The sequence below is a fragment of the Adiantum capillus-veneris genome, chromosome 23 (assembly GCF_014529385.1).
Source record: "Adiantum capillus-veneris isolate H3 chromosome 23, ASM1452938v2, whole genome shotgun sequence".
Lineage (NCBI taxonomy): Eukaryota > Viridiplantae > Streptophyta > Polypodiopsida > Polypodiales > Pteridaceae > Adiantum > Adiantum capillus-veneris.
Window position 1 is genome coordinate 3,673,586 of NC_140953.1, and position 25,947 is coordinate 3,699,532.

Genomic DNA, 25,947 nt, shown 5'->3' on the forward strand with positions numbered 1-25,947 from the left:
GCGGATGAATATTCGCGAGATTTGGATACGGCTTTTGCCAAGGTTCACGAGACTTTACTGAAGTCTCAAGAACGACAGAAAAAGGCAGCGGATCGCCATCGTCGCGACTGGAAACTGAAGGAGGATGATTGGGTGCTCTTACTTTTGAGAAGGCACGCCTAAGAAAAAAAAAAGGGAAAGGAGAGGCTTTTTCCAAAGCTTAGTATGTGATACTACGGACCTTTCCAGATTACTGACAAGATAAATGATGTCTCCTTCCGATTGGACCTGCCAGATACTTGGAGGATTCATAATGCATTGCATGTGAGTCTCTTGAACCCTGTTAAGGGTGATGTGCCTGATGATGGGGAGCCTGATGAGCAACCCGAAGTGGAAGAAAACGAGGAGATCCTTGTTCCTGAACAGATTTTGGCACATAATGATACGAAGAAAGGTAAAGTCCGAAGGCGGTTCTTGGTTAAGTTCAAGAACTTTCCTGCATTTGATGCGAAGTGGATGGAGGAGGAGGACCTAGCAGATACTCCTCGGATTGTGAAACTTTACCTCGATGTTTTGGTTTAGCATAGTCTACTCCAAACGGAACCCAGAAACTCAGCTTGGCCGAAGATCTGGTGCAGTGGGATGCACAAGAGGGGAGTCGCTCCACTCCTTTGTCAACAGATGCCTCGATTTTGATACTAAAGTCACTGATGTCTCTTTGAGCTTCAGGGATACTGAGAGCTGACAGTATTCTGCTGGATGACTTTATGAAATGGAATTCCTGATTATGATACTGATTTGTTCTTCACTTCTTGTGAGTGCAGGAACTGATAGCCGAAATGACTGCAGCATTTTGGTCTGATTGATCTCGAATAGACATGGTTGCAATAGGGGTTAGTCAATCGGACATCGATGAGGTCCCGATTGGACCTAGATGTGATTGCTAGCTACATTGCCGATAAATCATGGTCTAAGATCCGAATGAATGTTGAATGTCATGTGATGTCCTGTGATGTCTGGTGATGTCCTGTGATGTCGTGTGATGTGACTGTCGATTTTGTACATGTGCTAGATGTGTGTTCCTAGTACGTAGGTACTAACAGTCAGTGTCTGCTAAGACGGTTTATGGCTTTTGTCGGTTTTGCAGGCGTAATCGCGGTCGATTACAATGCTTTCAAGAGGGGGGTATGTCACAAAGTGATGACGTGGCGGACAGCAGAAACCCTAATTTCTGCCAGAAACCCTAAAATTCCTGCAAACCCTAATTTTTGCCAAAAACCCTAAATTCCGGAAATCGCGGAGGCGGATTATTTTTTTTTTTAAAAAAAATTTTTTTTTTTTTTTGGAAAATGATGAGCGACGCGAATTTTGCTTTTGCTTTTTTTTTATAAAAAAAAAAGAGAAAAGACTCTCTAAGAGAGAGAGAGAACTGATGCTTTTGATTTTAAAAGCTTTTGGGGCTCTGCTTTTGGGCATCCCTTGTAACCTTTAAATTAGTGGTGAGGGCCTCACTTCTCAGAGCATCTGGACGCAGAGTCTGAGAGTGAAACCCTAACCGCTCTCTTGTACTTTGATGATTGATTAATACAAAAAGAAATACCGAAAGGGGCGCCAGTCTTTGGGGCCAATATCTCTAGGCACGGAACTCCGCCGGGCCAGTGCAAATCTATTGTGATCTATGAATTGTTTTGAAGTGGTTATTTGGTGCTGTCGCGGTTGATTCTTGACTTGGAGTGTCCAAGTTTGTTACATACACCCGTTCGCGCTTGCCTCTTTTCACTCATTCAGGCGGACCGTGCACTTAGCGGGCGGCCGGCCAATCGAAGTGAGGTGGGAAAAAGCAACCTTGGTGTGAGCGCAAGGCCGCCAAGGGGTGCGCCCACGGAAAAGAGCACAACTCGGGTGAAGAGAAGATCCTTCTCTAACACAGATTGCAAGCGAAAGAAGACCTTCAAGAACCTCAAGACCCTCAAGACTCAAGAACCTCAAGACCCCCAAGACCCGCAAGAACCCAAGTTCCTCGTGAACTTAAGAACCAAAGATCACAGTGTATAATCATCACCCTAAGCGGAATGGATACTTCGCATGGAGGTGATGGGCATGAGAGTAGTGAAGAAGAATTTCCTCATCATGGAGGTTTTCCTGACCCTCCCCCTTCGCCATCTACGCCAAGGATTGCACCAAATCCTATGGAGGCTTTGATCAAGACGATGATGGACAAGATGGCACGACAACAAGAAGCGAATCGCGTTGTGATGGCACAACAACAAGAAGCGAATCGCGTTGCAATGGCACGCATGACCCACGCATCAGAGTGGGCCGGCGAAGAGTCCTTTCCAGGATACCGGATGCTATTGGCGATCTCCCTCGATGCCATACAGTTCGGTACCAGTACCTCACTTTGAAAAGGAGGGGATGTCACATGACACATCCAACCCTACGTGTCCATGGACAAGCTACAACATGACCAAGGTTCAGTTCAGTCAAGTCAGTCTAGGATAGGAAGTGATCTGGTACTTTTGTGTGTCTGTTCGCAGACCGTGCATGTCCAGGCACTTAGATTAGATATATATCCTCCGATTGCACACAGCATGATCATCAGCATTACCATCAAAATCCATCAGGGGAATTTTCCAGTGCATTAAACCTATTTTCCCTATTTTTGACAATTTTCACTTATTTATTAAGTGACCTTTGTTGGGAACTAGGTAGGGCAATTTTGCTAATGAAATATATAAGCAACTTAGCACTAGCACTATCTGGCAGAGGAGGAGAAAGGGCATCAGGCAATTTATTGCAGCAGGCTTCTCTCTCCCACTCTCATCAAGAACAAGGACCCCCTCAACCTCGTGTTTTCAGCAAAGGACTCCAGTGATTTCAGCCTCTACCTTGGCGTTTCTCAGCAGCCACCTTTCCTCACCAGCAACCCCATTCATTAGCCTTGCAAGACTCAAGAATTTCAGTGTTTTCAAGATCTGCTGTCCCAGCGTTTTCTACACAAGCATTGCAAACAGCAGCATAGCGTTTTTCAGCAGTACTTCAGCACCATCAGGGCAGCGTTATTGCAGCAGTAATTCAGCGCTTAAGAGAGCAGCAGGTAGCGTTTTGAAGCAGCAGAAATTCAGTAAAGATTAGCGTTTTGCATCAACAGCAATCCAACGATCCCAAGCAAGAAAGAAAGCGTTTTTTAACATACAAAGTCACAGTAGCAGATAGCGTCGTCGTCGTCGTCGTCGTCGCCGTCGTCCTTGTAGCATACAGTTTTCGACATAGCACCACTTAAGACTCATTGCATCCGCATCTTGTACCAGATTGTGCAATCAATAGTAGACCACTCTCGCCATCGAGAGTGGGGCCCTTCAAATACAAGATGATGTGACAATTTAGAAAGCTGTCTGAAGATAGTCAAGTTTCTGAAAACATACATAGGTTCAACTAGCGTAGTCAAACCATGAAGGTGTAGCTTAACCGGTACCTCAAGTTGACAGCCTCCTACATCACATGCTTATTGGCATGCAAACCAAGACTAGATCAACAATGGTTACCTCCACTAAACCACAACTAGATTTGTATTTGGCAAAAGCTGAGCTTCTTGTTGTCATAGTGAAGCACAGCAGGCTAAGGCTCAACTAGAAACTATCCTAAATACTAGGCCCTTGCTGTTTCTGGCACCTTAAATCGAGCTGCTATTACCAAGTGCTTATTTGCCTCACAAAAATAAAAGGAAAATGTTCCTGACCCCTTAAATCGAGCTGTCATTACCAAGTCCTTCCCGATTTTTACGAAAGAAAAAGACGGTTCATCACATGAAGATTAATTACAATTATGATACAAGCAGCAACAATGTCTCAATGTCAAGACTTGACTTACCCGCTGTTTCACTTTTCTGAAATCCAGCAGATGCAGCTTTGGGAGCTTGTGAATAACATAGAGTCGATAGTGTGTTTTTTTTGTCACTATATTGTCTAGTAAGGATAAAGATTGTAGGTTTGCAAGTACTGCAAGAGGATCAAGATCCCCCAAGTTTACCAAGCGATTATTTGTAAGAACCAAGGTGTGAAGCTTGGGCAAAAAACCTGTAAAGGACGTACGAGGCTAAGTTCATAAGCGGCCCAAACAAAATCACGTGCTGCCCACAACAAATTGACTTACTAAAAATTGATTGAAAGCAATACCTCCAATATTTGGATTGATTCGTGCTATCCTGTTATTGCTGACAAGTAAGGTAGTGAGTCTTTTTAAATACGGAAATCCCTCCAACTTTACTAGCTCATTGTCAGAAAGGTCAATACTGTCAAATTGATCCTGTACAATCAGCAAGATCCACCCTAAAAATCCAATTATTTCATATATAAGCAAGAAATATACAAGAAAACAAACCTCAGTGGCACCAAGGTTTTCGATAACAGCAATCTTATTTCCTGAAACAGCCCAAACTATAAGTCAAATTTCAGGCTGCTTGCTTGTCTACAAAAAATCCATGAGACAATCACAATACCCCATATTTCAAAAATAAAAGCAGCTCTATGTATAAAGAGGTTATCATCTCAACCAAAGCAATGGAGCTGGCACTAAAAGAAATTTGCAGTAAGCACTCCCTTAACACTTGCAAAGGCTTTTCAGCTTACCCAGCTTCTCTATTTTGCATGGATCCTTAGACCTATGGTTCGATACAACGAACTGAAAAAAGGACTAATAGACAGAAATAAAATAAATATGCTCTTTTTTAGGGCTTGGCTAAAGCCAATGGCAAAGCTCCAAAAAAAGGTACCAAAAAGGTTATAACAATAGTTAAACCAAGTTCTTTTTCTTTTAATCCAAACTGCAACCCAGCTTATGACTATAAAAGTCATACCAATCTAGCCATCAATTTATACACCCTTAAGACTCTAAAGCAGTTGATAGCATCTGCTATTAACAACTTAACCCAAAAGTGTCTGTTATTTACAAAGTTAGCCAAAAGTATCTATTAAAAATTATCCACGCTTAAACTTTGCCAAAGCTTGCATACAAACTACTACCACATCAGCAATTGGTACAACCCATGATTTGCAACGTACATTACGGTGCAATTTCCGAGTGCCAAGTCATTTTCTTTGACACCTCTCTCTTTCGCTTGTACGTCTACCCCTCTACACTTGTTCGGTGGCCATGCCACACCAATAGATTGTCACATCGCCTAGCCTTGGGAGAGGTCACCTAGGTAGAGAGGACTCGCAAGGTCGTACCATACGTAATGTACGGTACGTATCTATACGTACTATACGTCGTTCCGTATGGATAAATTTTTTATGTACGTAAAATTACGTACCTTTGTAAAAAACTAGTAAATGAGAGAACATTTTTTTAAAAATTCTATTATTCATTAGAAATTAAGAAAATGTATATCATGCAAACTACTTGGAGACACATTACTACATTTTATCAACTGGAGATTCACTAGCCAAATACCAAGTAACGATCGTGTAAAACATACATTAAACATTTTGAATCTATTGACAAAAGAACATGTCACGTGACACATCCAACCTATGTGTTCGTGGACAAGCTACAGCATAGCAAGGGTTTCCGTCAAGTCCAATCAGTCTAGATTAGAAGTGATCTGGCACTTTTGTGAGTCTATTCGTAGACCGAGTCACTTAGTATAGATGCATATCCTCTGGTTGCACACAGCATGATCATAAGCATTCCCATCAGAATCCATTAGAATCAGTTAGGGGATTTTTCCAATGCATTTAGCCTATTTTTGACATTTTTCACTTATTAATTTAAGTGACTTTCCAACAAAAGTAGGTAGGGCAATTTGGGTAAGAAAATATATAAGCAAACCAAAGTTAGCACTAAATGGCAGATGAGCCAGGAGTACAGCAGGCCTTTGGCAACAGGTCCTCCCCTCTCTCAGCAAGAACCATCAAGCACCCACTAGCATTGGCGTTTTTCCCTCACCCTCAGACTAGCATTTTCTATTGCACCCTCGCCACCATTGCCTTGGCGTTTTCAGCACTTACCTCGCGGGTTCACACCCTAAAAGCCAGCGTTTTCCAGATCACCATCAAGCTGCGAAAGCTATCATTTTCCACATCGCTAGAGGGCTGAATATCCAGCGTTTTCAGCATCATAACAGGCTGCGTTTTCAGCCTTCGTTCGCATCAAATCAGGCAGCGTTTTTCAGCGCTATACACAGCAGGAACAGCAGCGTTTTTGGAAGGCAAAAATCTGTGTTTTCAGCAATACAAAACAGCCTCGAAATCGGCGTTTTCCATCGCAGCAGATTTCAGCAGTTAGCGTTTTTTGGACAGCAGTTAGAACCTTTCTATTTTCAGCCCTATTGTCGTCATTGCCATCCCGGTTTTCGTCGTCGACATAGCTTAGATCTGCATCAATTTTATGCACCATCATTGTACCCGTTTGTGCAGTCAATCGTAGACCACTCTCGCCAATGAGAGTAGGGCCTTCGAAGGAGGGTTTTACAACGTCTCTGGTGTCGTATCTCTCTTCTCTCTGTCTCTCAGTCTCATACACTTGCACGCACAGTGTCCACTCACTTTGTTCGTGATCATAGCACTCTCCATTAAGAATGGAAGGCTCTCCCTTCCATAAGAACTAAAAGAAACCTTGAGCAAATATGAATCACTCACCTTGAGAAAGTACAACATTCATTCCGTTGCACATAACATTGGTATCAGAGCTTTGGCAGTGTTCTGTATCACTCAAGGAAAGAATTACAAGTTTTTTTTTGCTTGTTGCAGTCGGACGAACCCAAGTTCGCTTGGGCGTGTCGATTCCTAATCATGTTTTTGAAGAGTGACAGGAATCCCAAGAAAGAAGGGCTTGTCCAGCCTCCCCTTGTGTCTCTTTTCACTTATTGAGAGCGGACCGTGCACTTGACGGCCGGCCAATCGACATGAGGTGAGAAAAAGCAACCTTGGTGTGAGCGCCAGGCCGCCAAGGGGTGCGCCCGCCGCAGAAAGGAGTAGAACTCGGGTGAAGAGAAGATCCTTCTCAAACACGGTTTGTAAGCGAAAGAAAACCTCAAGAACCTCAAGACCCTCAAGAACCTCAAGACCCTCAAGAACCCAAGTTCCTCGTGGACTTAAGAACCAAACATCATAGTGTCACGTGACACATCCAACCCTATGTGTCCGTGGACAAGCTACAACACGACAAGGGTTCAGTCTAGATTTAGAAGTGATCTGGCACTTTTGTGAATCTATTCGTAGACCGTGCATGCCCAGTCACTTAGTGTAGATGCATATCCTCTGGTTGCACACAGCATGATCATAAGCATTCCCATCAGAATCCTTCAGGGGAATTTTTCAGTGTATTTGACCTATTTTACCTATTTTTGGCATTTTTCACTCATTAATTTAAGTGACTTTCCAACAAAAGTAGGTAGGGCAATTTGGGTAAGAAAATATAATCAAACCAAAGTTAGCACTAAATGGCAGAAGAGGCAGCAAGAGCTCCACGCGCAACAGGCACCTTCTCAGAAAACCCCCCCCCTCCCAGGAGACCTAGCGTTTTTGGAGCAGAGCCATCACCTAGCGTTTCATCACCAGATCAGCCAACGATTTGCTTTTGCAGATTCCGGCGACAGCAAAACCTCGGAGCAGCCTAGCGTTTTGCATTTTGCAAAGCAACTGGCGAAAGCAGCAGAATTTCAGCCCTAGCGTTTTTGGTTTGCAGATCAGCCCCGGCGTTTTGCAGCTTTACCGCGACGGAACAGCAAGGAGCATTAGCGTTTTCAGTTTTCAGCAGTTAGCACCCGCAGATAAAGTCCCGAACCTCGCAGATCTCACCTTCCCGCAGCAGTTCCTCGCCGCACGGTCAGTTTCCGCAAGGTTTACATTTTCAGCCCGGAAAACACAGATTTCAGCATCTGCGTTTTCAGCGCATCGTCGTCATCGACATAGAGTCAGAATTCAGCGGATAGAAGATTTGCAGATTTCAGCCCATAGCGTTTTTGGACAGCAGTAGAAAGATTGCAGATTTCAGCCCATAGGTCGACTTCGTCATCCCCGTCTTCATCGCCGACATAGCCTAGACTTGCATCAGTCTCATGCATACGGTTTGTACCAGTTTGTGCAATCATAAGTAGACCACTCTCGCCGACGAGAGTGGGGCCTTCGGAGAAGGGTTTTACAACAGTTTCTGGTGTCGTATCTCTCTTCTCTCTCTATCTCTCAGTCTCACACACTTGCACGCACAGTGTCCATTCACTTTGTTTGTGATCATAGCATTCTCTCATGAAGAACGGAAGGCTCTACCTTCCATTAGACCAAAAAGGAACCTTGAGCACAGTTCGGAGCACTCATCTTGAGCAAAGCGCAAACAATCATTCCGCTGCACCTAACATTGGTATCAGAGCTTTGGCACTGTTCTGTATCACACAAGGAAAGAACCACAAGAATCACAAGAATTTTTTTTGCTTGTTGAGGTCGCACGAACCCAAGTTCGCTTGGGCGTGTCGATTCCTAATCGTGTTTTTGAAGAGTGACAGGAATCCCAAGAAAGAAGGACTTGTCCAGCCTCCCCTTGTGTCTCTTTTCACTCATTGAGAGCGGACCGTGCACTTAGCGGCCGGCCAATCGACGTGAGGTGGGAAAAAGCAACCTTGGTGTGAGCGCAAGGCTGCCAAAGCGTGCGCCCACGGAAAGGAGTAGAACTCGGGTGAAGAGAAGATCCTTCTCAAACACGGTTTGCAAGCGAAAGAAAACCTCAAGAACCTCAAGAACCCAAGAACCCAAGACCTCAAGACCCCCAAGAACCCAAGACCCACAAGAACCCACAAGAACCCACGACTTCAGAATGGTCATCACTCGAAGCGGAATGGATACTTCGCTTAGAGGTGATGAGCATGAGAGAGGCGAAGAAGAATTTTCCCCACCAGGAGGTTTTTCCGACCCTCCCCCTTCCCCATCTACGCCAAGGATTGCACTAACTCCTATGGAGGAGTTGGAGCAGATGCTTATGGACAAGAAGTTGTCACGCGAAGCAAGAAGAGCAAAAAGAAAAGCATAAATGGAGTGCGAACACCAAGAAAGAATGGCAGCCATAGCGCGTGAGCCAATGTAACAGGGAACGGGGGGAACACGGCCCAAACGTTCCACGACGGAGATGGGAACAAAACGCCGTTCCGGAACGGTGTTCTGGCGGTGTTCTGGAATGGGGGGAACGAGGCGGAACGGCAAAATGCGGGGCGGAACGGGCAAAAGTAGGCATTTGGGGGGGAAAAAGTGGCAGATTTGGGACTGTTCGAAGAACATATTTGGTGCAGTTTGAGGGCAGATTTGGGGGCAGTTTTGGGGTTGTTTAGGAGTTTATTTGAGACTAAGCTGAATGGAGGTAATTCAAGCCTTACTCTAGGTGGACCGTTCCGTCCCCTTCCCGTTCCGCCCCCCTCTTCTTCTCCCCGTTCCCGTCCCGTTCCCGTTCCCCGTTCCCGTTCCGAGTAACTATGGCGTGAGCGCGAGCAAGCACGCTTTGAAGCCAAAGAACGACAAGCTAAATTGGATCGTGAGCGCGCAGAAAGACAAGCAGAGACCAAAGCAATCCTCAAGAACAAAGCGACCGGCAAAACAAAGAGTTTTGGCGACTCTATTCTCAAGTTCAGGCACAAATGCAAGAGATTTGGGGAAAGGAGACTCTCTCAGTCTCTTCTTCTCCAAAGCAAGACACACGATTTGCATGATTATGAGAAGCATGATGAATTGAATGATAATGATAAGCATGATGATTTGAATGACAATGATTTGCATGATGATTTGAATGATGATGATAAGCATGATGATTTGCATGATCAAGATGTGATTTCTCACAAGCATGATGATTTGCGTGATCACGATGTGATTTCTCACAAGCATGATGAGTTGCATGAAGATGATGTGATTGTTCACAAGGATGACGTATTAGTGGATGCTTTTTCTAGCGAAGCTAACCTCGTTGTAGATTCGATCAATCACGAAGGATCGATCTTGGCTCTCGAGTCAAGGTCCAAAGAACCGCCAGAGGACGATTCGATCATTCAAGAAAAACCGATCTTGGCTCTCGAGCCTAGGTCCAAAGAACCCTCACAGGAAGTATTATGTGTTCGCATGATTGATACTCACGCATTGTTCGAGTGTTTCATTCGTGATCGTTTCCTGTATTTTAGTCAGCGTCTTTATGTGATCCCTTTTCCTAGGCATGACATATTGTACGTTGAGCACGTTTCACTCATGGATGAGCACGAATGTCTGCAGATTGTTCATGAAAAGCTGAAAAGTAGGTATGTAAGGAAGTCACATTCCATGTCTCTTCCTTGGCATGACACATTTGTAGAAAGAGCACATAAAAGTATGAGTACCAAGCATGGGCATTTCCGTTGTGAATTGCCACAGTTGATTGCTTTAGATCAAAAGAGAGAGATTCGATCTTATTGTTTGCGTGTGTGTGGTGAACGGTTTGGCACTCCGTCTATTTGTTCATCTACATTGCATGCACAGTCTTTGAAGAAGACAAGATTTTTTCCACTCACTTACATGGACTAGGTATATTCATGATTTTGTGTTGGAAGTGGTTTCAAGAATTTTCAACCATGGAGATTCTTGAAGAAGAAAGAAGCACGACTCTAGACGAAGTTGAAGCATTGAAGGAGCCACAGAAGACTTTGAGCCCAAAGAAGCAAGCGTTGCAGACCTTTATGAAGTTCAAGTACCGCACGACCCACACATCAGAGTGGGCCGGCGAAGAGTCCCTTCCAGGATTCCGGATGCTATTGGCGATCTCCCTCGACGCCATATAGTTCGGTACCAGTACCTCACTTTGAAAAGGAGGAGATGTCACGTGACACATCCAACCCTATGTGTCCGTGGACAAGCTACAGCACGACAAGGGTTCAGTCAGTCCAGTCAGTCTAGATTTAGAAGTGATCTGGCACTTTTGTGAGTCTATTTGTAGACCGTGCATGCCCAGTCACTTAGTGTAGATGCATATCCTCTCGTTGCACACAACATGATCATAAGCATTCCCATCAGAATCCTTCAGGGGAATTTTTCAGTGCATTTGACCTATTTTTGGCATTTTTTACTTATTAATTTAAGTGACTTTCCAACAAAAGTAGGTAGGGCAATTTGGGTACGAAAATATATAAGCAAACCAAAGTTAGCACTAAATGGCAGAAGAGGCAGCAAGAGCTCCACGCTCAGCAGGCACCTTCTCAGCAGAACCCCCCCACGAGACCTAGCGTTTTTGGAGCAGAGCCATCACCTAGCGTTTCATCACCAGATCAGCCAGCGATTTGCTTTTGCAGATTCCGACGACAGCAGCAGAACCTTAGAGCAGCCTAGCGTTTTGCATTTTGCAGAGCAACTGGCGACAGCTATCACAAAGTGATGACGTGGCGGACAGCAGAAACCCTAATTTTTGCCAAAAACCCTAATTTTCGAAAATCGCGGAGGCTTTTTTTTTTTTTTTAATGATGAGCGACGCGAATCTTGCTTTTCTCCATGACTTGCTTTTTTTTTTAAAAGACTCTCTAAGAGAGAGAGAGAACTGATGCTTTTTATTGTAAAAGTTTTTGGGGCTCTGCTTTTGGGCATCCCTTGTACCTTTAAATACGTGGTGAGGGCTTCACTTCTCAGAGCATCTAGACGCAGAGTCTGAGAGTGAATCCCGATCCACTCTCTTGTACTTTGAACTGATTAATATAAAAAGAAATACCGAAAGGGGCGCCAGTCTTTGGGGCCAATATCTCTAGGCACGGAACTCCGCCGGGCCAGTGCAAATCTATTGTGATCTGTGAATTGTTTTGAAGTGGTTATTTGGTGCGGACGCGGTTGATTCTTGACTTGGAGTGTCCAAGTCTGTTACAACAGCAGCAGAATTTCAGCCCTAGCGTTTTTGGTTTGCAGATCAGCCCCGGCGTTTTACAGCTTTACCACGACGGAACAGCAAGGAGCATTAGCGTTTTCAGTTTTCAGCAGTTAGCACCCGCAAATAAAGTCCCGAACCTCGCAGATCTCACCTTCCCGCAGCAGTTCCTCGCCGCACGGTCAGTTTCCGCAAGGTTTACATTTTCAGCCCGGAAAACGCAGATTTCAGCATCTGCGTCGTCGTCGTCATCGACATCGAATCAGAATTCAGCAGATAGAAGATTTGCAGATTTCAGCCCATAGCGTTTTTGGAAAGCAGTAGAAAGATTGCAGATTTCAGCCCGTAGGTCCACTTCATCATCCCCGTCTTCATCGCCGACATAGCCTAGACTTGCATCAGGCTCGTGCATACGGTTTGTACCAGTTTGTGCAATCATAAGTAGACCACTCTCGCCGACGAGAGTGGGGCCTTCGGAGAAGGGTTTTACAACAGTTTCTGGTGTCGTATCTCTCTTCTCTCTCTATCTCTCAGTCTCACACACTTGCACGCACAGTGTCCATTCACTTTGTTTGTGATCATAGCATTCTCTCATGAAGAACGGAAGGCTCTACCTTCCATTAGACCAAAAAGGAACCTTGAGCACAGTTCGGAGCACTCATCTTGAGCAAAGCGCAAACAATCATTCCGCTGCACCTAACATATAGTGCATGGTCATCACCAAAAGCGGAATGGATACTTCGCATACAAGTGATGAGCATGAGAGAGGCGACGAAGAATTTTCCCCACCAAGAGATTTTTCCGACCCTCCCCCTTCGCCATCTACGCCACAAAGTGTATCAAACCCTATGGAGGCAATGGTCAAGCAGATGATGGACATGATGGCCAAACAAGAAGAGACTCCCATTGCCTTGGAACGCGAACGCGACGAACGAAAAGAAAGAAAAGACCTAAGAAAAGAAGAAGCGGCAGCAAGACGCGCGGTCTGAGAGGCCGAGCGTGAGGCTCAAAGAGAACTACGCACTCAAGAGTTGGTTCAACAAGTACTTGCCTCGAAGTTCGAACCAGCCAAAGATCGTGGAGGTTCCTCAAGTGGCGCGAGCCACAACGCGGATTCCAACAACCCAGTCACAGAGAAGTTGACTTTCAGCAAGTATGATGGTAAGATGGATGCTACGGTTATTCATTCTTGGTTGCACCAATTTAATGCTTATTTTGCTACAACTAAGAAGACACGGAATAGCAAGGTATTGACGGCAACTATGTACCTTGTCGGTGATGCCATCAATTGGTACCACGCGTGGCAAGAAGCACAGCTAGCCGTGCACCTAGAGGAAGCCGACGAACTCACGTCCCTATCCTTCAGTTGGGCTGATTTCCAAAACAAGCTCAAGGCGCGGTTTATGCCACCTCAGTACCTCGCACAATTGAAGGACGATTGGCGCGCTCTCAAGCAAAATGGTATGCCGGTTATGTCTTTCTCTAATTGTGTTTTGCAGCTAGGTACCCAATTACGCAAGTCCGATGATGAACGCAAAGAGGCATTCCTTTATGGATTGGACGAGTATATCGAGTACGATGTCGAGGTGCTCGATCCAATCGATCTCAATAAGGCGGTAGCGATTGCTCTCGCACAGGAGATGAAGCACAACAAGGGAAAGCCTAAAGAGAACAAGACTTCTACAAGTACATCGCAGACTTCTCAGAATGGTAAGAACGGTAACTCTTCTAACCAATCTTCCAACAATCTCTCAGAAAAGAATTCTTTCAATGAACCTGGGGGTAAGGCTAACACAATTGCTAAACCTAAGCTCACTCCATATGAAAAGGTAGCACAAGGAATTTTAGGAGGATACATCACGTCGGAAGAACAAAGCACTTATTCTGAGGAAGGTCGTTGTTTTCATTGTCACATTAAGGGTCACATGAAAAGAACATGTCCTAAGCTTGACTCTAATGAATCTAAAGGATCCACAGAACCCACTTCGTCTGTCAATGGAATTAATGATAACACGAGTGTGCCCCAAGTTTCTCATGACCCTCCCATTGATGATTCTCTCATTAAATGTTATGGTCATATGACGGGGCAACGTTTTGTCATATTGTTTTGACCCAGGTAGTATGCATGATGTGATCAGTCCCTCTCATGTTGAGAGAGCCCGCCTAGAAGTTGGTCAAAGATCTCCTATCGAGGTCTCTGGCTTTGTTCCCGCTATGGACGCTCTCATCACGGAGGAGTGCCTTGATGTGTTGTTTGTAATTCAACAAGCTGCCTTCACTAGAAGATTTGTAGTCTCTCCTCTCTCAGGATGTGATATGATTTTGGGCATTCGATGGTTTCGTGATGCTAACCCTCTCATTGATTGGGAGGCTAACACTTTCACTCTCAATGCCAAAAGTGATTCTCCCATTGTCATTCATGGAGAGGACATTGTTCATTCTCCATCTCTCATTGCTAATATGCAAGACAAGATTGAACAGATTCATGAAAAAGAGACTCTCTCGGTCTCTTTTTCTCCAAAGCATGACACACAAGATTTGCATGATCATTTGAATGATAATGATAAGCAGGATGATTTGGATGACAATGACAAGCATGATGATTTGCATGATCAAGATGTGATTTCTCACAAGCATGATGATCAAGATGTGATTGTTCACAAGCATGATGAGTTGCATGAAGATGATGTGATCGTTCACAAGGATGATGTGTTAGTGGATGCTTTTTCTAGCGAAGCTAACCTCGTTGTAGATTCGATCAATCACGAAGAACCGATCTTGGCTTTCCAATCGAGGTCCAAAGAACCCCCACAGGACGATTCGATCATTCAGAAAGAATCGATCTTGGCTCTCGGGCCTCGGTCCAAAGAACCCTCACAGGAAGTATTATGTGTTCGCATGATTAGTCAGCACGCATTGATCAAGTGTTTTATTCGTGATCGTTTCCTCTATTTTAGTCAGCGTCTTTATGTGATCCCTTTACAAAGGCATGCCATATTGTTCGTTGAGCACGATTCACTCATGAATAAGCACGGATGTATGCGGATTTCTCATGAAAAGCTGAAAAGTATGCATTCAAGGAAGTCACATTCCATGTCTCTTCCTTGGCATGACACAGTTGTAGAAAGAGCACATGAAAGTATGAGCACCAAGCATGTGCATTTCCGTTGTGAATTGCCACAGTTGATTGCTCTAGATCATAAGAGAAAGATTCGATCTCATTGTTTGCATATGAACGGTTTGTCACTCTGTCTCTATGTTCAATCTACATTGCATACACAATCTTTAGAGAAGACAAGATTTTTTCCATTCACTTTACATGAATAGATATGTTCATGGTTTTGTGTTGGAAATGGTTTCAGGAATTTTCAACCATGGAGATTTTTGAAGAAGAAAGAAGCATGACTCTTGACGAAGTTGAAGCATTGAAGGAGCCACACGAGACTTTGTCGCTTTTGGCACAGCCCAAAGAAGCAAGCTTTGCAGACCTTTATGAAGTTCAAGTACCGCACGACCCACACATCCGAGTGGGCCGGCGAAGAGTCCCTTCTAGGATTCTGGATGCTATTGGCGATCTCCCTTGACGCCATACAGTTCGGTACCAGTACCTCACTTTGAAAAGGAGGGGATGTCACGTGACACATCCAACCTATGTGTCCGTGTCGACGCCATACAGTTCGGTACCAGTACCTCACTTTGAAAAGGAGGGGATGTCACGTGACACATCCAACCTATGTGTCCGTGGACAAGCTACAGCATAGCAAGGGTTTCCGTCAAGTCCAGTCAGTCTAGATTAGAAGTGATCTAGCACTTTTGTGAGTCTATTCGTAGACCGAGTCACTTAGTATAGATGCATATCCTCTGGTTGTGCACAGCATGATCATAAGCATTCCCATCAGAATCCATTAGAATCAGTTAGGGGATTTTTCCAATGCATTTAGCCTATTTTACCTATTTTTGACATTTTTCACTTATTAATTTAAGTGACTGTCCAACAAAAGTAGGTAGGGCAATTTGGGTAAGAAAATATATAAGCAAACCAAAGTTAGCACTAAATGGCAGATGAGCCAGGAGTACAGCAGGCCTTTGGCAACAGGTCCTCCCCTCTCTCAGCAAGAACCATCAAGCACCCACTAGCATTGGCGTTTTTCCCTCACCCTCAGCCTAGCATTTTCTGTTGCACCCTCGCCACCATTGCCTTGGCGTTTTCAGCACTTACCTCGCAGGTTCACACCCTAGAAGCCAGTGTTTTCCAGATCGCCATCAAGCTGTAAAAGCTAGCGTTTTTCACATCGCTAGAGGGCTGAATATCCAGCGTTTTCAGCATCATAACAGGCTGCGTTTTCAGCCTTCATTCGCATCAAATCAGGCAGCGTTTTTCAGTGCTATACACAACAGGAACAGCAGCGTTTTTGGAAGGCAAAAATCTGCATTTTCAGCAATACAAAACAGCCTCGAAATCAGCATTTTCCATCGCAGCAGATTTCAGCAGTTAGCATTTTTTGGACAGCAGTTAGAACCTTTCTATATTCAGCCCTATTGTCGTCATCGCCATCCCGGTTGTTGTCGTCGACATAGCCTAGATCTGCATCAGTTTTATGCACCATCATTGTACCCGTTTGTGCAATCAATCGTAGACCACTCTCGCCAACAAGAGTGGGGCCTTCGGAGGAGGGTTTACAACGTCTCTAGTGTCGTATCTCTCCTCTCTATCTCTCAGTCTCATACACTTGCACACACAGTGTCCACTCACTTTGTTCGTGATCATAGCACTCTCCATTAAGAACGGAAGGCTCTCCCTTCCATAAGAACTAAAAGGAACCTTGAGCAAATATGGATCACTCATCTTGAGAAAGTACCACATTCATTCCGCTGCACATAACAGAACAATGAAAAACCTTATATATACCTAGATGAATCCAGGATAAGCCCGGATTCGCCCTTGAAGGAAAGTGCATCTAGAAGAAGAAGAAGGTGCAGAAGAAATTCCAAACTTATGGGGTTTTGCTGAGGGGCCTAAATAAGTGAAGGGACACACACTATACTTGCGTAAGGATTGATGACGTGGGACAGCAGTACGGATCCCCGCGATTTGTGTTGAATATGACACGTGGCTAGCTATACGGATTTTTCTACAAATTGTGCTGACTAATGCCACGTGGCAACATATGGGTTTTTTCGTAATTTTCACTCGTAAACTTTGGCAATTTTGCGCAAGCTTTTGAGGTATAGATACTTTTGGAAATTGAGTACTTTTTTAACTTAGGCTTTTGGGGCTTTGCTTTTAGCATCCCTTGTACTCTTTATCAGTGCCCCTAAGGCCATTCTTTCAAGCATCTAGATGCAAAGCTAGAAGATCTGGACCCAGCAGGGATTGTACTCTTGCAAATCAATAATAAAGAAATACCGAAAGGGGCGCAAGTCTTTGGGGCCAACGTGTCTTGGCTCGGAACTCGGTTGTCTTCTCTCTCTGTTTTGTTTTCAAGTTGTTTTGCAGTACTAATAGTGTTGCCAAGTGTGTAGATTGCAGTTATTTTTTGTGTTTCCGTCCGACCTCTCGTCGGAAGTGATTACATCTACAACAACCCAGAAACAAACCTCAAGGGGGTCACCTAGCAACTCAAGAGGAGAGCAAAGGACAAGAAGTGTTGGTCGCCTACACCAAAAACTCCAAGAGAGGTAGAGGTATTACTATGGACTTGCAAAATGCACAAAATAAGCAGAGAACACAATGGAAGAGAGACACAGAGAAAGAAAGAAGAGCCAAAACTCCAACTATACCAATGCTCTCTGATACCCTCTACGATATGTATACATCTATATAGGGGACCCTAGACTAGGTTGGCTATCCAACTCCCCCATAAACACCCAGGAATCAATAACTAGGAACGTCTAGAATACGAAAGTCATAAGCCCCAAGGTGGAAAGGTACATAAGGTACGGTACATATTCGGAACGTCATGTACGTAGTACCGAATGGATTTTTTGTTAGGTAAGTAAAATTTGTATGTATTTTTTCTATGCCAAAAACATACAATACGATAAGTACTCTCCCTGTGCAAGGCTCTACAAGTGACTTCTTGCATCTGTTGCAAAGAAACCTCTCCAAAATAAGGCGCCAAATAACCAAGAACAAGGGCGAAAACAAGCGTTGGATAAGCCTAGCTGTTTTTTTTTTAATAGAAAATTTTTTAAGAAAGCGTACAGTACAAATCCGTACGGTACGAAACTGTATTGTACGTACGTGCAATGCCGTATGGATCCATACGTATGTCCGGATACAACCTTGGGATTAAACCCATATGTGAGGTGTGCTCCACAAAACCCGAAAAAGTATGTTCCTAAGTGGGACATCGAACTAAGCGGTAACACACCAAGCAAACACGACAAGCTAGGCCTACATGACACACATGACCTAACGTGAGACAAACCACCTCACATATAGCAAGCACAACCACATAAAAACCCTCACTCCCTAAGATCCGCCCCTAGGAGATATCTAAGCTTTAGCAACTTAGAGATAAAAACTCTAGCACCCCCTTTCAGCTCCTTGACAAAACACAACTACGGAGCTACTACATATGTGAGGTGTGCTCCACAAAACCCGAAAAAGTATGTTCCTAAGTGGGACATCGAACTAAGCGGTAACACACCAAGCAAACACGACAAGCTAGGCCTACATGACACACATGACCTAACGTGAGACAAACCACCTCACATATAGCAAGCACAACCACATAAAAACCCTCACTCCCTAAGATCCGCCCCTAGGAGATATCTAAGCTTTAGCAACTTAGAGATAAAAACTCTAGCACCCCCTTTCAGCTCCTTGACAAAACACAACTACGGAGCTACTACATAATAATTAAGGGAGAAACCCATTTCTCCCAAGTCATAGACAACACCAAGCATAACACGCCTTGAACTGCTATTCACCGGGTCCATTCATCTGAAACTTGCATCCACGTGTTGTGTCTAGAGTAACCCACAACCACTCAAGTGTTCGAGCATCTCCACCATCCGCAACGGCGGATCACCTAAAGCCAAATGCTATTCCCCGCGAATGGCACCTCTCTTGTCTGACACTCCATTTAAGATTACTCTCATTTCAAACGAAGGGAAAACCAATCCAATGGAACTTGTTCGAGACTAACGTCTATTGGATGTGAGTCCAAATCTGAACAAAGTGGTCTCTTGACTTCTTTGCCAAAAATTATATCGAATCAACACCATACGCTCAACAAATATAACCATTACGCCAAGATTGTGAAGTTGCACTGACACGATATAATGCCTGAGACCTCTCCAAAATAGCTTCACCTCTAAAGGGCCTCAAGTCATACACCAAATCATGAGAAGATATCATGTGCCTAGTAGCACCATTGTCAATGATCCAATCGTGGAAATTGAACAATATAGACTCCCACTTTTGGAGCCATATGATTTCTGCCTATGCAACAAAGGCAAGGGTCTTCTAGTTGTTTTAATGCCTCGGTTTACCATTTGTCATAGTGGATATTTTCTCCGCTAATGACTCTTCTCACCAAAACAATTGCAACACCTCTCCGACTTCAAGGTTTCATGATCTGCATTGTCTTCAAACAAGTGGTTTGATTCATTTTGGTAAACCCATTGGCAAGTGTACCAGTCACCATTGAATGGAAGACATCTGGGGTTGAAAATTGTTCTTGGTCTGCTCCAACACCATAGAAACTAACTCCTCCAGACAGATCACTGGAAAAAAAAACCCTAATACGAGAATGGTTATTGAGATAGAAGCAAGATGGCTCTCACAAACTACTGATGTGGCAAACCCTCAAGTTTTGACCAACTTACTGTAGACAGCCGAGGGGCCAAAAATCTAGAGCAAAAGAAGAAAGCCCTACTTGCAAATCTTGGTCGAGGGGCCTAAAGCCTTCAACTCAGTAGATCCCGACCAAGGGGAGCTTTTAGATGTCATGATTTTCGTGTGAGATACTTTTGGACAAGCCAAGGGCCTTTAAATATGTTGTGTGAGCTTTCTCTAGCATTCTAATGCGTGGAGAAGCAAAGCAGAGTTCCCAAGGCTTGTACCTTGTTAAAGCAATATAAAGAAATACCGAAAATGGCGCCAAGGTTTGGGGCTTCAGCTTTAGCCCATTCGGAGTCAGTTTGACTTCATATGTCAAATTTGACGCTTTGTAGCCTTTGAGCTGTATTCTGTTGTTAGAGAGCTTGCCTTGACTATTTCCATGAAACCGTCTAGGTACATTGTGTATAGACCTCATCTATAAGTTGCCCGTGGAGTCAGAATCCAATTCTGGCATATGGCAAAGACCTACATTATTTACTTGGGACCCCCTCAACCCCTGCCAAATGGTCATCTGGTGATACGAAAGTGTTCTATTATATAGGGGCATGCTACAGTTCAAGTCTTGTCCAATTCGATTGAGCTGACATGCCGCTATGGTCAATTTTGTGTTGTAGGACTTCGTGCACAGCTGGGCCTCTAGGGTTTTTCCTGAGCCTAGATTTGCTACCCGGCCATATAGAAATGTTCATTGATAAGTTTAGAACCTACCCCTCATGTGCCGTTCAAGAGTAGAACTCTGCCACTCCATGTCTCTTGCGTGGATTCTCTCTCTCTTTTTGTTCAGTTGTTTTGAAGTGCTAGAAGTCCGTTCCATTCGTTCTTTTGAGCTGGCACGTGGTGCCCTCCCGTTACAATGGGCACACTCTAGAACATTTTGCTACCCCACACAAAGCATCTCCTAGAGCAATGCTTGTATCTTATTGATATGATCCCTAGAATGAGATGCATCCATGTTAGTCAATTGCATTTTTGCAACGCAACTCTCACAAATTGCTAACGTGTCGAGCGACTAAAGGCCCGACGGGTGAAGGCTCTCCAAGCCTAATCCTAGCCGACATCCAGATCCTAGTGGAGGGGCCTAAACCCTAGAAACAGTAGAAGCAGCAGGAGTTCTCACCAATTTACAGATCCTCGCCGAGTGGGACCAGCAACCTATAATAAAGTGTTACCGACTTGCGAAAACCCCGTCCGATGAGGCCCATGTGATCCAAAGACAATAAAATAAAGCAAGACACACACTCACAAGCTCTATGGCATAAAATCTAATGACGTGGCAGTTGTACGGATACTCCACGTATTGCGCTGACTGCCACGTAGCATTGTACGGATTTTCGCGAACCGGTTGACTACTGATGACGTGGCAAATTGTACAGACAGCCCTTTTGCGCAAGCTTTTGAAGACCGGATGCTTTTAAAAACTTGATGTTTTTCCATGTCTTGTTGTTGGATAGGCTCGGGGCATTTAAATATGTGCCATAGGCTCATTCTCTAGCACGTTTTAACGTGGAAGTGCAGAGGACGGAGTAGCGGCGTTGTACTAAGCCGAAAGGGGCGCAAGGGTTTGGGGGCAGTGCTCTCTTGGGGCGGAACTCCGCCACTCCCCGTCTTGTGTGTCAATGCATCTCTTTCAATTCAAAGTTATTTGAAGTGCTAAAAGTTGTTCAATCTGTTATTTTCTATTGACACGTGATGCCCTTCCCATTACAGCAACATGCTTCATTGCGACCTAATGCTCATACTAATTGCAAATCTTCTTGGCGCATCACCTTCACATGTCTCAAAACTTGTGGAGTACACTTCAAAGTGTGAAGGACAGAATACACGCTCCTTCAGAGAACCCTCTTTAAATATACCCACTACACAATCATCTCGATTTTGGAGAACTAGATTATACAAATTAAATATTGTCATCATCAAAATCAGCCAAATGCAATAATTGGTACCATTAAGATATCACCCAAGGGGAAATGCTGGAAAAGTAGGTATCCCCAAGGGGAAATATTGGAAGAGTAGGTATCTCGAAATCACAAAGAAAACCCTGAATTGCAATGACTACAACCCAGTGGAGAACCCGAATGATACAAGATTAGAAAATAATATGGAGACAACCATATTACAGTCCATAGCATGAGAAGAAGTGCAGATATCAAGCTTTGAAGCTGCTAGAAAGCCAACCCGAACACTTTTCACCTCTCCATTCTCCTACATTTTCTCTCATCAGCTCCCTTTTGTTGCCCTCTAACAAATACATACTGATAATTTGTCTAGGTGGCATAGAAGGTTCTATATAGAGACCAAGGGTTCATGAGAGACCTGATTTTTTCCTTATTGAACTTCTCAGAGTGTCTTGTGATCATGATGAAAACACTTTATGAGAAATACTTACCTTCATAAAATAAGCCGAAAAAGGAAATAGGATCAAGGCATAACACAACAAATTTGAACACGATTAACCAAACTATCCAATGTGTGCATACTGAAAGAACTGGTTTGATCAATTTCTGTACAGCAAGCTTAAAAGAAACCTTTGAATTCACTTTTCCAGACATGCTGCACTACCGTATGTAACTAAGAGCTTGAAACTTCTATCTAAACCCCTAGCTCCACGACCTCTGTTTCTGAGAAGGCTGCTTCATCAGGTTTCCTATATGCTTGAAACAACCCCTTTACTCTTGAAACTGCTGTGTGTGTTCATCTCTCACAGCCATCAACTTTTGTTGCCCTTAAACTATACCCACTGAACCCATAAGACGAGCACCATGTCAATCTTTTTTGCTAAGCTCTTAGAAAATTAAATTTGCCTGCTTTACTGGAGACCTTCAGAAACTTGAAAACAAAAATTCCTAAAGAGCAAGACTCGCTTCTGCATGAGAGTTTCAAACGGAAAGTCTGCCACTCCTAGCAGCTAGACAAAAGAAGCGGAGATTACGTGACTGCAAAGGCCAACATGTACCTCGAAGGTCGATCTCTCTCTCCCGAACAGCGTTAAAATACTGAGGGGAGCGCAGAATGAGGTCGGCGGTCAAACGCACCATGTTCGTTCTCAGGTAGTAATTCAGAGAAGACTCGCTACTGCCATCACCAGCAACACAAACAACCAGGCCCTAACCGGGGTAAAGTATTAACCGGTTTTAAGGATTGGGAATCCGTTCAATTTAGATGCGCAATTTGGCATAGGTGGCCTTTTGAACACGCCATGTTTCTAGAGAACCTACCTAATCGGGAGCAACGTTTTGGGCTCTTCAGAATTTAAAAAAAAAGAACCCAACCCAACATATGGGTGCTTTATTCGAGAGCAACGTTTTCAAGTGGTGAATTATGAAAAACTGGTCATCACTACCCAGCTTGGGGCATTCCTAGAGAACCTACAAAATCCACCTTGTTCCATCCAACTAATCGGGAGCAACATTTTCAAGTGGTGAATTATGAAAAACTGGTCATTACTACCCAGCTTAGGGCATGGTTGTCTTGCTATTGATAGCGAAAACTAGAGCGTGGTTGTCTTGCTAGTGATGGCAACAGCAAGCTTTTTAAGATATGGAAATCAATTCATTTCACAAATTGAACTTCTTTTGTTGTACACACAAGAATCAAGCGCAATAACAAATGCAATAGTGCGTGCTTATGTAATTCTTTTTTTCTTTTACCCACCATCCTTGGAAGCTATACAAACTATACCTATGTCACATTTTCTATTCGTATACAATAATAAACGTAAACCACTAAAAGTACAAGGCATAATCAACCACTAGTTTCATACTTTGGTCGGATCTTTACGAAAATGGGGACTTGGACAACATTGGGTATGTTCTTAACCCTTAGAAAGCTTAAAGGTGAAATTATAGACCTACCAAGTCCGTATGCAATAGAGAGAGAGACAGAGAGAGAGAGAGAGAGAGAGAGAGAGAGCAGAGGAACGACAATTGTGATTTCTCTTTTTCAAATGGAAACCTCCATCTTGTTCCTCATTAAGTGTCAAATTTGACACATGTTCTCAAAAACTATTGTGTGTAGCGATGCACAAATGTAAGATCTACATAGAGTAGGACAGACACGTACAAAAAGTGGGCAAAGAAGATAGTGATACATTGGGTCCAATTTGGCCCCATACACGAGTGAGTACGCCCCTCATGCATGTATGCCAAAATGTTATTGCAGAACACAACTCTCTTTGATGTGCACACAATAGAAATTATAACAAGTGAAAGAATCACGATGGCTTTCTAAAACAATTAGAACGTGATAAAATCATTAGGTTGAGTTTATGTAGACTCGGTGTTCAAGAAAGGATTGCCTAATCTTAGCCTTGAGCAGGTTGAAAATGGAGACTAGTTGGTTACAAACCACGGTAAAGGAAAGACAAACTGATGAAATATGTGAGAAATTAGTTCAAAAATCCTACAAATTCTAAATTTATGCTAGTATTTCCGATTCGCTTCTTTGTGGGGAGGAAACTCAACCGATGGCCGCTTAATAAAAGAGACTTTCCTAAATATTGACTAGAATTAAGTTATAGAATGTAAGAAAAGTCAAGCCATGTGAGGCTGTGAAATGAAATGTGAAATTAAAAAAACTCATTAATATATGTGTGTGTGCGCGTGTGCGCACGCATATCCATAGGATTTACTAGAATTATGCAAGTAAAGTTCCAGTTTAACATATTAAAACATTATAATGCAAGAAAAGTCAAGACATGTCAGGATATGAAATGAAAGTGAAATAAAGAGACCCATTTACTATTTTAAAATTAAAATAACATTTAATGCAAATCTCAATCATCACTGAAAACATTGAAAGTATGCCTAACCCGACTCAACTCTAAGGCTTTAGAAAGCCAATAATTTCCACAAGAAATAATAGAAAAATGTCTTCTTAAAATGCATCAAATTTTTTATCTTAATAGATAATACATACATGTGTAGAGGAATAACAAATCTCCAAGCATGGATTGCAATAGGAATTGCATCTCCAAATATGGAAAAGCGAGACACTTGTGGGTATGCCCTTAAAGACAGAAAGTGCAAGGTACAAAAACTCAAATAAGGCACAAAACACCCTCAAAAAAATTATCCACCCTTATCACAACACTTTTTATCTTCTTAACAAGCATTCACACGGCTCCCCCTCAAAGTTGTAGTTGCTCTTTCATCATCTCTACTTTAAAATGACCCTTTTAACATATTGCTTCCCTCTCAAAATTATATTTATGCACCTTACTTTTAGTTGCACTACTTATCTTTCATGCTCCATTTTTTTTATTTTTTTTAAAGCATTGTGAACCTTACTATTGCGCCTACCACCACTATTGAGTTGTGTACATAGAGCTTGTTGCATGTGCAACTTATTCTTTGAGCTCATTGATTTTTCATGATGGTAGATTTACTTCTTTTTCTTGTAGATGTGTTGTTGTAAGCTTTCTTCAATCAATAAGCAAAAAAATACTCTCATTTTACCCAATCCTCCATTGAAGCACTTTCAAATGTAGCATGCTACTTGTTTGCACATACTTTTGCATTGTTTTTCTTCATCACATCCTCTTTCTTGTTAGAGATAAAGCCTCCTACAAAAATTTAGGTAAAGATGATTCGGCATTTGCATGCATGCAATAACCTTTGTGGTTATTACAATTGTAAGCTCTTTTAATCAATAATCATTCCCCTCTTGGTCGTGTAGCTATCTACCAAGTCTCTCTCCAGTCCATGCTCCAACTTCTCCATCTTTTCATCCTCCCTCTCTATCACCTACATTTCTTGCATAATAAGTACCTCCAGATTATCCTCTAGCACTCCCATACGTCCAAGAAAAGAAAAAATTTGATTTAAGTGCAGAAATTCTCATAGAGAAAACATACCAGGCCACTTTTTTCAATGATTTTGTTTTCTTGCTAGTGCATTCTACTTTGTGCTATTTTCACACCATAGAAAGTATTGACAATGCATGGGCTTGGCAAGGAAGACAAGGCAAAGGCAAAGGCTCCAAAAAAGACATATGCTCCATATTTGGAGGCTTTTTGATGCGAATTTTGCAGCATAAGAAGCAAAGGTACAATCTCAAAGGGACATCTTAGTGGTAGTTAAAGGGAAGGCTATACACAAAAATATATTTTTTTTCAAAGCTATAACAGAAGTAATTTATATGGCAAACAAGCACTTGTGGCATCAAGAAGGTAGGAAACAATTAGTTTTGTAGAATTTGTCAGGTTTGAAGGGACCAACTAAAAGCCTCAAAATAGGTAGAAGATTTAGAAAAGCTAAGTGAAATAAGAC

At 43.2% G+C, this 25,947-nt stretch overlaps 1 protein-coding gene across 2 annotated transcripts in view; it reads right to left on the reverse strand.

The window, feature by feature from the left end:
- Positions 1-22,846, reverse strand: part of U2A' (U2 small nuclear ribonucleoprotein A) — a 33,869-nt gene extending 11,023 nt beyond the window's left edge. The window contains exons 1-4 of one of the 2 annotated variants that reach the window (XM_086496327.1): positions 22,635-22,846; positions 4,360-4,415; positions 4,155-4,284; positions 3,850-4,055 (exon numbers count right to left, since the gene is read on the reverse strand). In XM_086496327.1, the coding sequence (XP_086352453.1) occupies positions 3,850-4,055; positions 4,155-4,284; positions 4,360-4,415; positions 22,635-22,716 (474 nt within the window). In that variant the 5' untranslated portion in view covers positions 22,717-22,846. The remainder of the gene's footprint in view (positions 1-3,849; positions 4,056-4,154; positions 4,285-4,359; positions 4,416-22,634) is intronic. The other variant, XM_086496329.1, reaches the window with a different exon arrangement.
- Between the last annotated feature and the right edge of the window lie 3,101 nt (positions 22,847-25,947).